This window comes from Ursus arctos, unplaced genomic scaffold, assembly GCF_023065955.2.
Source record: "Ursus arctos isolate Adak ecotype North America unplaced genomic scaffold, UrsArc2.0 scaffold_4, whole genome shotgun sequence".
Lineage (NCBI taxonomy): Eukaryota > Metazoa > Chordata > Mammalia > Carnivora > Ursidae > Ursus > Ursus arctos.
In genome coordinates this window covers 90,972,266-90,984,610 of record NW_026623056.1, presented here as the reverse complement: position 1 = coordinate 90,984,610, position 12,345 = coordinate 90,972,266, and the positions used below count along the sequence as shown (strand labels likewise).

At 59.7% G+C, this 12,345-nt stretch overlaps 1 protein-coding gene across 1 annotated transcript in view; it reads left to right on the top strand.

The window, feature by feature from the left end:
- Positions 1 to 12,345, top strand: part of PRDM15 (PR/SET domain 15) — a 66,125-nt gene that overhangs the window by 40,506 nt on the left and 13,274 nt on the right. Inside the window, 6 exon segments of the mRNA XM_026499728.4 lie at positions 806 to 900; positions 3,969 to 4,100; positions 6,080 to 6,214; positions 6,801 to 6,964; positions 7,859 to 7,938; positions 8,463 to 8,582. Coding sequence (XP_026355513.2) covers positions 806 to 900; positions 3,969 to 4,100; positions 6,080 to 6,214; positions 6,801 to 6,964; positions 7,859 to 7,938; positions 8,463 to 8,582 — 726 coding nt within the window.

Here is a 12,345-nt window from a genome sequence, read left to right as displayed (position 1 = left end):
TTTATAGCTGACACGCGAGTCAGATGATTTTCTGCGGGAATGAACTAACGTGTCTCGTGGTTTTTCCCTTTACACTGGGGCATAGTCCCAACCACTGCTTCAGCTCCGGAGCGCTTTATGCCGCCAGGAGCCTTTGGAGAATGATGTATTTTCACGTCCCGTTGGCTGCGCTCTGCATTCACTCTGTGGGATGCGGGAATGTTCTAGAACGGGTCAGGGGTGTGGAAAGAGACTGCATGAATTTCTCTCTTTTAGTGAAAGATTCCCTGTCTCATGCAATCTTCTAAAAATCCGATTTGATCCCAGTTATGAACAGTTAGGTCTTAAAACCATAAGGAGTTCATTATCATTTGGCTTTTCTCCCTGATCCTGATTGACCGATTAAATTTGCAAGGATGAATATTGCTATCCTTTTAGCAAAACATGTCATCTTCAAGAACCCTACTACCTTTGCCTTGATCCCTTGGGTTGCAGGAAACTCCCTTCTTCAGCATTTGCTCAATGTAGCTTATCTGCACCGTCAAACCCCAAACCCCCGCTGCCCTTGTATTTTCACGTATTTCGGATGCACGAACTGTGTCGCTGTTGCCCGTGGGCATGCCAGCCGGCTCTTTCCCCGGAGCCTGTAGGAGCAGTGGTCCCTGCAGCTGCGTCCTGTGCTGGGGGCGCCGCTCACCCACTCATTGGTGCCACCAGCCCTGCCCCCGCCGTCCAGGCAGCCACGCTGGCTGAGCGGCAGGTGCCCGGCCCGGCGCAGGGGTGCGCCTGTGTATTCACTCTCTCGCTTGGGGGGCGGGCATTCCAGGAGTGCGGCGGGTGAAGAGGGAAGACCTGGACACCGGTGGCGAGAACCTGGTCCGCTATAAGAAGGAGCCCTCGGGATGCCCCGTGTGTGGCAAGGTAATGCGCCGCGCTCCGAACCGGGGGGCCCCACCCTGCCCTGCAGCTAACGCTCAGAGCTCTACCCATGGAGCACCGGGGGAGAAAACAGAGACACGGGTCATTGTGAGTGCCTCGTGCACTCGTGTCGTACACCTGTCATTGTCGTCTCATGCTGTTGAGATGCGTCTCCCGTGAACGAGCTGAGAAGTGACTTCTCCACTGCTGGTCTTCCCCTTGCCACAGTGTTCCCCCCGAGCCTCTCCCAGTGCTCGCCTTCTCCTTAGCGCCCCTGACACATGTCCTTGTGGTGGAGGACAAGAGTGCAGGGCACTGAGGAGGTGGGGAGTCCCGGGGCCTTCCCCCTGCCCCATCAGAGCTGGGCTCTGCACTTCTGTGAGAAAGAGCGCTGACCCACCCAGGCAGGACAGCACCCTTACAGGCAGGTGCCTCCAAGGCAGGCCATCAGTGCGGGCATCTGTCAGCATTGTGCCGGGGACCCCATCCTGGCACTGCCGTCTAGGGCACATCAGGTTGCACGTGAAATGGTGCCGTTCTTTGTGGACGAGCGCCTTGGTCTGGACGGAAGTGTGGCTGCCTGTTCCTCAGAATGCCTCACATCCCACGACTCGCAAAGATCATCCGTGTCCCCAGGACTAGAACTCCTGTCCCTCGCGTATGCAGAGCGGTCCCTGGGGCTCCCACGTGGCTCTGTGCCGCCACAAGGGGGCGGTGTGTGACCACCAGCCGGCATCCGGGCGCTCTTGCTGACTCCCAGCTGCGCACAGCCCCCGAGAGTGCGGGGCGCTGGGGACGAAGCCAGGGTGCACCCCTGGTCTGCACACTAGAGAAGCGAAGGCCGCCAGCAGGTGGCCAGCCGGGACGAGGCCCAGCCTTCAGGCACGCGGCGCCGGTGCCATTACCGCATCTTTTGACCTCCTCAAGAGAGAAAGTGGAAATCGGTGTTTCTGTGCGAAATTTCCTGACTTCTTTCAAACCACAAAGCAAACAGGTCAGCAGGATGGACGGACCTGTGAGCCCCATGTTGGGCCTCTGCCCTGCAGCTGTGGGTTTGGGGGCCGGCAAAGCTAGAGGGAGGGGAGCGGGTGCGGGGGAATATTCGCAGGAGCCCCGGCAGCCAGGCCCAGCCGTGCACGGGGCAGGGGCGGACCTCCTGTCCTGCTCACCCTGCCTGCCCGGACAGAGCCCGTGTCCGTGTCCGTGTGTCCTGCCACTCTGCCTGCTCTCCGCCCAGACAGAGCCCGTGTCCGTGTCCGTGTGTCCTGCCACTCTGCCTGCTCTCCGCCCGGACAGAGCCCGTGTCCGTGTCCGTGTGTCCTGCCATTCTGCCTGCTCTCCGCCCAGACAGAGCCCGTGTCCGTGTCCGTGTGTCCTGCCATTCTGCCTGCTCTCCGCCCAGACAGAGCCCGTGTCCGTGTCCATGTGTCCTGCCATTCTGCCTGCTCTCCGCCCGGACAGAGCCCGTGTCCGTGTCCATGTGTCCTGCCACTCTGCCTGCTCTCCGCCCAGACAGAGCCCGTGTCCGTGACCGTGTGTCCTGCCTGCTCTCCGCCCAGACAGAGCCCGTGTCCGTGTCCGTGTGTCCTGCCATTCTGCCTGCTCTCCGCCCGGACAGAGCCCGTGTCCGTGTCCATGTATCCTGCCATTCTGCCTGCTCTCCGCCCGGACAGAGCCCGTGTCCGTGTCCGTGTGTCCTGCCACTCTGCCTGCTCTCCGCCCGGACAGAGCCCGTGTCCGTGTCCGTGTGTCCTGCCATTCTGCCTGCTCTCCGCCCGGACAGAGCCCGTGTCCGTGTCCATGTGTCCTGCCATTCTGCCTGCTCTCCGCCCAGACAGAGCCCGTGTCCGTGACCATGTGTCCTGCTCACCCTGCCTGCTCTCCGCCCAGACAGAGCCCGTGTCCGTGTCCGTGTGTCCTGCTCACCCTGCCTGCTCTCCGCCCGGACAGAGCCCATGTTCGTGTGTCCTGCTCACCCTGCCTGCTCTCTGCTAGGGCAGAGCCTGTGCCCGTGTCTGTGTGTCCTGGTCAACCTGCCCACTGATCACTGGCTCTGGGGGATCCTGGGCACCGTGTCCCTTTGATTCCTTTGGGAGATCACGTGCGTGAAACCAGCTAGCTCTGTGACTGACATTCAGTTTTATTCAGTGAAAATTCATTGCATTTGCATAGACGGTTTAGACCCAAAGAGGAAGAGCTAGAATGTTTCTAACAGTGAATTTTTGGCTGCTTCCAGTGACTGCTTGTCTTCAACCCTGTCTGCCTTGAGAAGACAGGGGTGTTGGCTGACACCTGCTGCCTCTCCCCTCCCCAGGAGGCCTGCCTTCCCTACCTCTCCAGTCTGCTTCCCACCCAGCACCCCAGAGCTGTGGTCACAGGGTGGTTGGCCCCAAGTCCCCTGAAAATCTGGAAAAGAGATGTCCCATGAAAACGCTAGCCTCCCATTCCTCGTGAATCGTTTCCCTTCATTCATCTCTTGTGTTCTCCTGGAGCGCGTGGGGTCGGACAAGCTAGAGGAGACCTGCTGTCTGGGTTACGTAGCCCTTGGGACTCCAGACCGACGCTCTCAGACCAGGGGGGGCCTGCAGGTGGCGTTGGCTGCTGTCTCGGCCCTGGAGCTCTTTGCCAGAGGGCACGGGGCCACAGCATCCTAGCCCGGCCCCAGCGGACGAGTAGGGGGTCGCGCATGAGCCTCCATGCCCATCGCACTAGACCAGAAACAGCGAGATGGGGGAGTTGGCATGAATTGTGCCTGAAGCCTGGTGCCCAGACTGAGGGTGGCACTCTCCTCTGGTACCGACTTCCAGAAGATCACGGCCGAAGCCGGTGATTCACAGGCTTCTTGAAAGTCCCCGTCCTAGGGAAGTATTAAAGCGAGCGAATAAAATGGAGCCGGGTCCCACTGGTAGTGGAGATGAGAGGACAGTTGGTTCTGGGATAACGTGTAGGCTTGTATTTAGATGATCGTTCGCTCACATTCACTGGTGACTCAGCCCCGAGGTGGGCAGTGGGCGGTGTCCGGTGCGTCCCTGCCCAGTTCCAGTTTGTCAGTCCTGCCCCTCTGCCCACAGGTCTTTTCCTGCAGAAGCAACATGAACAAACACCTGCTGACCCACGGCGACAAGAAGTACACCTGCGAGATCTGCGGCCGCAAGTTCTTCCGCGTGGACGTGCTCAGGGACCACATCCACGTCCACTTCAAGGTGCCACCCTGCGCCGCCCTTGCCCGGGGAGCTCACGTGGCAGCATGGCAGGCCCTTGCGCTCAGCACCCTAAAACGCTTGTCCGCTTGGCCTTTCTTCGGATGGGCTTCCATGGCCCTCTGTGGTATCTTGGGCCCCAGCGGCAGGGCTCACCTTACAGTTCCCCCATTCTGGGTGCTTCCTGGTGAGGACCGTGAGGAGGTGGTGGGAGCCGGGGGCAGCGAGGATTCCGGGTCATCGTTAAAGGCAGAAGGGCAGATCCAGGAAGCAAAGGAGGAGATCCTAGGTGGTACCAAGCCCAGATAAAGATGGCGAGCACGTGCCCTGGAGATGCACGCCTGCCCGTGGCGCAGTGACCATTCCCTGGCGGTTCCGGTCCCGGGTGCGGGTTGGAGTTCACTGGGCAGGTGGGAATCAAAGGCAGGAGGGTGGGAGGCCCCCCAGTGCAGGGGCTGAGCCATGTGGACAAAGGAGGAAGTGCCCAAGAGTGTCTGGGAGCCTCGGCCAGGGTTGGGGGAGCTAAGACCTCAGGCCACCCCCGCCTGAGCCTCGGAAATGGGGGCCCTGAGACCTGTCATGGAAGGACAGTTTCCTGAGGATTAAATTAGACCCAGCGGAGGCGAAAGGCCTGGCCGGTGTGAGCACCCGCGGAGGCTTGGCGCCCCTCAGGTGCTCGTCCTCGGGCAGCGTTCCTCCGGAGCGTGCTGCTGTTTCTCTGCTAATGGAAAACAGGGGGGCTTGAGTAAGAAACAGAGCAGTAGGTTGGGGCGCCTGGGTGGCACAGCGGTTGAGCGTCTGCCTTCGGCTCGGGGCGTGGTCCCGGCGTTGTGGGATCGAGCCCCATGTCAGGCTCCTCCATGAGCCTGCTTCTTCCTCTCCCACTCCCCCTGCTTGTGTTCCCTCTCTCGCTGGCTGTCTCTCTCTCTGTCAAATAAATAGATGGAGTCTTTAAAAAAAAAAAAAAAGAAAGAAACAGAGCAGTAGGCCCTTGTGAAAACCTCCTCTCTGCTTCAGGAGGGACAGGGGAGAGACAGGATAGCGAACTTTCTGAAGGAAACCTATCCACTTTTCTGAGAATTCTAAGTTTTGTTTAAAAATGAAACTTGGCCGGGGTGCCTGAGTGGCACAGCGGGTTAAGCGTCTGCCTTCGGCTCAGGGCGTGATCCCGGCGTTGTGGGATCGAGCCCCACATCAGGCTCCTCTGCTATGAGCCTGCTTCTTCCTCTCCCACTCCCCCTGCTGTGTTGCCTCTCTCACTGGCTGTCTCTCTCTGTCAAATAAATAAAATCTTTAAAAAAAAAAAATGAAACTTGGCCAGCGGTGTGCGCGACCCTGACGGCCTCTGCTGGGAAGCGGGCAGTGGCGAGGCGGGTGGACCACAGGTCTGCTGCGGCCATTGGGGGCGGGGAGTAGCTCCGAGGTAAGGCCTCCTCCGCTCCGCGCTGGCTGCTGACCCGCTGCACGGCCCCCTCTCAGCTGCTCATCTGGGCCTCTCTAGCCTGTGATGTGACTAGCAAAGTGTTTCTCAGTCTTTTTCAGAGCAGTGAACGGAACTTTAGGGGGACCCTTGCCAGGTCACATGGAAAGAGACCTCAGAGACGACTGCTCCTATCCCACGGGGCAGGCACCACCATAGCGGCGGGGGACCCTAGCGTTCCCCAGTCCAGGCAGTCCCAGGACAGGCTCAAACCCAGGGATGCAGGCAGAGGCTTGGTCGGTTTGGCTGCCCCCCGTCCTCACCCCTCGGAGCACACCAGCCCCAGGCTGGGCGAAGTGTGTGAATGCGGGCAGGAGCCTGGCGGGCTTCCTGCCGGGATATGGGGTGCGTGCAGGGGCCCAGGGAGCCCCAGGCGAGGCAGCAAGCAGGCCCCCGGTGGGACTTCGTGCGGCCGAGAGGCTCTGCCTTCTCCGCGTGCGGCAGTCCCGTTCCTGCTGGGGCGGGACTAACGCGTCATCACTTCGGCGACCCTGTGCTGCAGGACATCGCGTTGATGGACGACCACCAGAGGGAGGAGTTTATCGGCAAGATCGGCATCTCCTCGGAAGAGAACGACGACAACTCAGACACGAGCGCGGACTCGGAGCCTCACAAGTACAGCTGCAAGCGGTGCCAGGTACCCGCCGCCTCCCGCCCCGGCCATCGTCCCGCAGAGGGAGGCCTGGGGGGCCAGCCCGCGCCCGCGGCTCCGCGGGGGGGGGGGGGGGGGCGTTCTCTTCACGGGACCACGGTCTGTGACTGGGGACCGGCCTGCAGGCGGCCGAGTGGCTGACCTGCGGCGGGGACCCGTGGCTGAGGGCCGTGCTGCACGTTTGCCACAGCTTCTTGCTGGGTGAGCGCTGGTTCCCGCATTAGGCTTCGCTGCTCGGGAACGGGGAGCTCGCTCCCTGTCCAGCGCGGGTTCCGTGTCGTGCGTGAGTGTTGACAGCTGTGTGCCCATCACGGCCCCTGGCCAGGCCCCCATCAGGGCCAGCAGGTGTGGGTGAGAGAGCGGAGGTCAGGTGGGGGGGAGCCGGAGAGGGCCCAGGGGTGGGCTGGTCTGGAGGACAGGTCAGCTGGCGTCCACCTCCCGCGCTCGCCCCCACTCTGCACTTTAGAGGCGTCCCTTTTCGTGCGGCCGGGGCGCCTCGGTGCTCGGCAGGGCCGTCCTCCGCTGGAGGATGGGAGGCCGGGTGCTGGCGTGAACGGCGTGCCGTCGGCAGCTCACCTTCGGCCGGGGGAAGGAGTACCTGAAGCACATCATGGAGGTGCACAAGGAGAAGGGCTACGGCTGCAGCATCTGCCACCGGCGCTTCGCCCTGAAGGCCACCTACCACGCGCACATGGTCATCCACCGCGAGAACCTGCCGGACCCCAACGTGCAGAAGTGAGGAGGCCTCCCGGGGGCTGGGGCCTCCGGGGTCTGGCCTGTTGCCCCAGGGTGGGGGGCACGGTCCCTGCAGGGAGGCAGGTGCTCTGACGGGCGAGTCCGTCTCCTCGGGGAGCCCCGGGGCCGGGTCCTGAGGGAAGCATGCCCGCCTCGTTCATCCTGTTCATTGTCGGCCCTGTCTCCCTCACCTTCCCGGCCTCACAGCACAAGTCGGCCGCATCACAAAGTAACTGTGATTCTCAGCCTGCCTGCAGAACCCGCAGAAACCCCTTTTCCCCACCGTAAGCAGGTTCCCGGGATGCCAGCCCCGCATCTGCTATAGCCCGCAGTCGGCGCTGGGTTCGGGAGTGAGCAAGGGGCCGTCCCGTGTAGAGGCTGGAGTAGCCGGCTCAGGCTGCCTGACACAGGGCCACTGGGCAGCCCCAACAGTGACGTGTACTGTCTCAGTCCTGGAGGCCGGAGGTCCTAGACTGAGGGGTGGGTGGGGCTGGGTCCTTGGAGGGAGCAGCTGTTCTGGGCCTCCGTCCTTGGCGGGTAGACCCTGCCTTCCCCGTGACCTCACGAGGTCTTCCATCCATGCCCATCTGTGTCCTAATTTCTCTTCTTTGTAAAGATACCCGTCATACTACCCTGCCCAGCTTGATGACCTTGTGTCTCACGTAACGATCTCTGTAAAGACCCTGTTTCCAAATGCAGTCAGAGTTGAGATACTGAGCGTCAGGATTCTGGCCTATGGATTTTGAGGGGCACAGTTCAGCCCTCTTGGAGGTTAAAATCCTCGTGTCTCTTGCCCTCCACGTAGCCTCTTTTTTGCCTCCCCTTTGCTGAGGAAGGGGTGGGGGAGCGTGCACCCTGCAGCCTGGCCCGCCCCGAGCTCGCGTCCGCTTGCAGGTACATCCACCCGTGTGAGGTCTGCGGGCGCATCTTCAACAGCATCGGGAACTTGGAGCGGCACAAACTCATCCACACAGGTAGCACCCTGCCACGGGACCGGGCTGGGGCCGGGGTGCCCCGTGCTCCCTGCTCCCGCACTCACACGCGCCTCCTCCGTGCCTTTCTCTGGCTTCTCCCGTCCTTGGGCCCTCGCCACCGCTCCCGTCCCCAGTACGGCCCCCTGACCCATGGCCCCGGGTCCTGGGGGACTTTCCCACTGCCAAGGAGCCCACAGTAAGCTTCCGTGGAGGCCGAGGGAGCGCCGGCTGCAGCATGCTATGCTCCTGCCACCACGCTTCTCCGTCACTGCCCTTGTGCAGTGACCACAGATGCAGGTCCGCACGTTGACCCCGCGCCGTGACCACGGGTGCGGGTCCGCGGGTTGACCCCGCGCGATGACCACGGGTGCGGGTCCGCATGTTGACCCCGCGCTGTGACCACGGGTATGGGTCCGCACGTTGACCCCGCGCTGTGACCACGGGTATGGGTCTGCGGGTTGACCCCGCGCGGTGACCACGGGTGCGGGTCCGCGGGTTGACAGTCTGATGCACTTGTTGTTCAGGTGTGAAGAGCCACGCCTGTGAGCAGTGTGGGAAGTCCTTCGCCCGGAAGGACATGCTGAAGGAGCACATGCGCGTGCACGACAACATCCGGGAGTACCTGTGTGCTGAGTGTGGGAAAGGTATGGGGATGTGGGGCCGAGCAGGCACAGAGCTGGGAGGGTGCAGGGGCTGGGGGGGGGGTGCATGGGGCGAGGCTGGGGGGCCCGGGGCTGTGCGGTGAGGGAAAGTTACATATGGGAGCGCAGGGCCAGACGGGCATGGGCTGTCACCTGTGATCGCAGCCGGCACCTCGGATCTGGGGAGCCCAGACTTGACTCGTTTGTGTCACAGAGAGACAGGATGCGAGGACAGTGTTTCAATGAGAGGTTAGAGGAAAAACAGGGTGGTCCGCAGGGCAGAGAACATGATGAGTTCAAGGCACAAATAAATCATTTTTTAAGTGGGGAAGCAGCCCAGCCAAGGGTTGTCTGCAGCACCAGATGATTCTGAGAACCTCTGTGTGTTCTGCGTGCGTATGCAAAATCCCGGCTCTCACCGCCTGGTGACTGGAACCAGCTCCGTGTTAGACAGCGGTTTATTGTGACCAGTGATGACTGTGACCTTCAGTTTAATCAGGTGAACTTAGTTGAATAATAATAAACTTCTTAACCAAATACCTGACATCTGTCAGTAAAATGAGGGGAAAAAAGTCATCCTACTACGTGGTAAATTTTTAACCCATTTCCACTTAAACTCAGAGTGGGCACTGAGGTCAGAGCCACGTCTCACAATGTTATGTACCTAGTCATATTAGAGGTGTGTTTAATATTTAGTTTCGTGATTTCTTCCATGAGTTCTGAATGCTTTCACAAGTGCTGGTGTTAGTACTTGGGCTAACACGTTATTTCACACACACTAAATCATCGGTATGGTTGTTTTGCTTTCAGATCATAGTCATTACCACGTACAAGCAAATGCTTGTGATTATCTGTTTTTTCCATGCTTTGCTTTTTATTTACTTGGAAATTCACCTTAGAGAGTTTTCATGTCAGAATAGGTAAAGCTGACTCAATTTCACTCTCAGAACTGTGATAGGGTTCTATCCTGCAGATTCCATACCCTTTTACTTCTATAGTGAGGGCTTTTTTTGTGTAGAGTCTCCTTTCATTGTAAACAGTGTTGCAGGAAACACTCTTGCATACTGTTACTTCACTTTTTTTCCTAAAAATCCTAGGCCTGACTGGGGTTTATTCAGGGGAGAGACTGTTAGGAGTGACGTGAGTCCCGGCCCCAGCGGCAGTTTCGATGAGCAGTGGGGAGGAGTCAGGAATCGCAGGAAAATACCTTGTTCAGAACCACTCGGCGTGCCGTGAAATACTTGGGACAGGCCCTGGGGAGGCAGCTGTGTGGCCTGCGTGAAGAAAGCAACCAGGCATTTAAAGATGTAAAGAGGGCCAGCCCCGTTGCAGATTTGGGAATTCTACCCATTTAAAAAACCAGCAGCTGATGCAGAGTAAGTTGTAAATGTGATGCAGAGTGAATCCAAGTCCCAACAGAGAGAGGCTTAAAATTTCCACGGGGTGGAAGTCATGTTTATTTCAAAAATGTTGGCAGATCTTTTTTAAGATGGAAAGAGAAGCGTGGTTTGTCACCAACACGGGCTGCGATGGGGGTCAGAATGGGGAGGTGAACTTTGTTGTCTTTCCTTCTGTGCATTGTCTTTTTATGAGCGTGTGGTATTTGGTGAGGTGGAATCAAGTTCGTTTTAGATGCGTGTGGGAGACAGGTGCAGGATTGGGCCCAGACAGTAGGCACTGGTTCTCTTCCATTCATCTGCTCTGCCACGAACCCATCAAGACCAGAGCCAAGATGCCACCGTGCCGGGGACAGCCTGGGGGCAGCCGGTGCTGGCGACGGGAAGGAGGCAGGCACACTGGTCGTCTTTGGGTGGGAGTTGGGTCGGACTGTTGGGCGCCGTTAGCTGCAGTTGGAAATGTATCTTGTTTATTTTTGGTGCAAAGATCTAATTGCAGCTTAAACATAATGTAGCACTGTTTGTGACAGAGAACAGCTTGAAACACTGAGCGACTATTTCCGTTGGCCTCAGGGCCCTTGCACTGGCTGTTCCCTCCACCAGGAATGCCGTTCCCCCAAGTAGCTCCCGGCCCCTCCCACACTCCTTCCGGATCACTGTTCAGATGCGTGCTCTGAGGGGATCCCCTCCGTCCCACAGGATGAGCTCGCTTCTGCGTCACTTCCATTCCTTCTTTTCCCGTCCCTGCTTCATCCTACTTCTCTCCCTCCCTTCCCGTGTGGCGCCTGGCCTCTGTTTGGCCCTTTCCCTGTGTAGCTGGGGCCTGGCTTGGTGCACAGCCCAGCCTCTGGCACCTGGAGCAGAGCTGGTCCCGTGGCGGGCACTGGCGTGGCCGGTGTCTGTTAATGGACAGACACCATCTGGGACTGGTACTGCTGAGAGCAGCGTGATGGCGGCTTTGTCCCGGCTGGGCCAGATGTTGAGGCGAATATCATGGCAGTGCAGGCCAAGCTGACCGCACCGTGGAGGGGCCGTTCTGCGTGACCCAGCACGCTCAGCAGGGTCCCCGGGTGCCCGTGTGACCTGGCAGCGCTGCAGAGGGCCACCCTCGGGGCTAACCTCTTGTCGCCGGTAGCTTTTCCCTGAGTGTGTGGGATTTTGTTGATCAAAAAATTAAAAATAAATTTTTAAGGGGAAAACGCTCTTCTGAAGTCAGCACTGGGCCCACCTGTGTCTTCCCATCCTGTCGCCTTGGAAGCTGGTTCTAGTGGACGGTCATTTCAGAGACTTCTGCTCCCTCTGCTGGCTCAGCTGTGCCTGTTCTCTTCTCACAGCACACCCGGGCCTGGGGTTCCTGCAGGCGGAGTTCGGCTGGGCCTGGGGTTCCTGCAGGCCGGGTTTGGCCAGGCCTGGGGTCAAGTAGGCCTGTTTCAATCAGGCCCACGGTTCATGCAGGCCCAGTTCAGCCAGGCGTGGGTTCCTGCAGGCCAGAGTTTGGCCAGGCTTGGGTTCAGTAGGGGCCAGAGCTAGCTGAGACCCACCTCCACAGTCACCAGGATGGGGACTTTTCCAGATAACCGGGTGGGACTCTTCAGGCGCTGCAGTTCTTTTGCTGCCCTTACCGAGGGCTGTGCGGGGAGTAGTCTGCGCCTGCCCCACTCCGTAGCCCCTCCAAGCCACTTTCTGGGTGGTGCTCAGCGAGCTGTCAACGGCCTCTCGGCTGGTTCAGTGTGTGTCCTGCAGGATTGGACGAGTCGGCTTTGTGCGTGCGAGCCACCACCCACCTGCTCTGCAGCGCCCTTGCCCACACTGCGGCCCCACCAGCCCTGCCCCCGCAGCGCTGCCCATCTAATTCACACCCTGTGCCGGGACCCCCGCCGCTGACTCCCGCTCCGTGCCAGGACCCCCGCCGCTGACTCCCGCCCCTGTGCCGGGACCCCCCGCCCACTCCCGCCCCTGTGCCGGGACCCCCCCCCCCCCCCCCCCCCGGTGCCACTGACTCCTGCTTCTGTACTGGGACCCCCCGCTGCTGACTCACAGTCTATACCCAGGTCATCCCTTCTCGACTGGCCCAGTTAGTGAGGTCATAGTTTATTTCATTTCCTTTAGCATAGGTACGTTTAACTAAAGGCGGGTTGAAGATCCGTGTCTGCACTATAGAGCATCTGACTTCCGGAGGACTGATTTCTAGTCTCTGTGTTCACACCGTCTAGCGCCCCAGCAGCTCAGGCAGGCTAACGCCCCCTCAGAGATGACTCAGCTGTGTCACAGTGCTCAGATTTGCCCCGTTGTACCGAGCACTGACCCTCAGGTCTGGGCAGGCCCCTGATAAGGTGAGCTGTCTAGATATGGACAGTAATCCCTAAGGG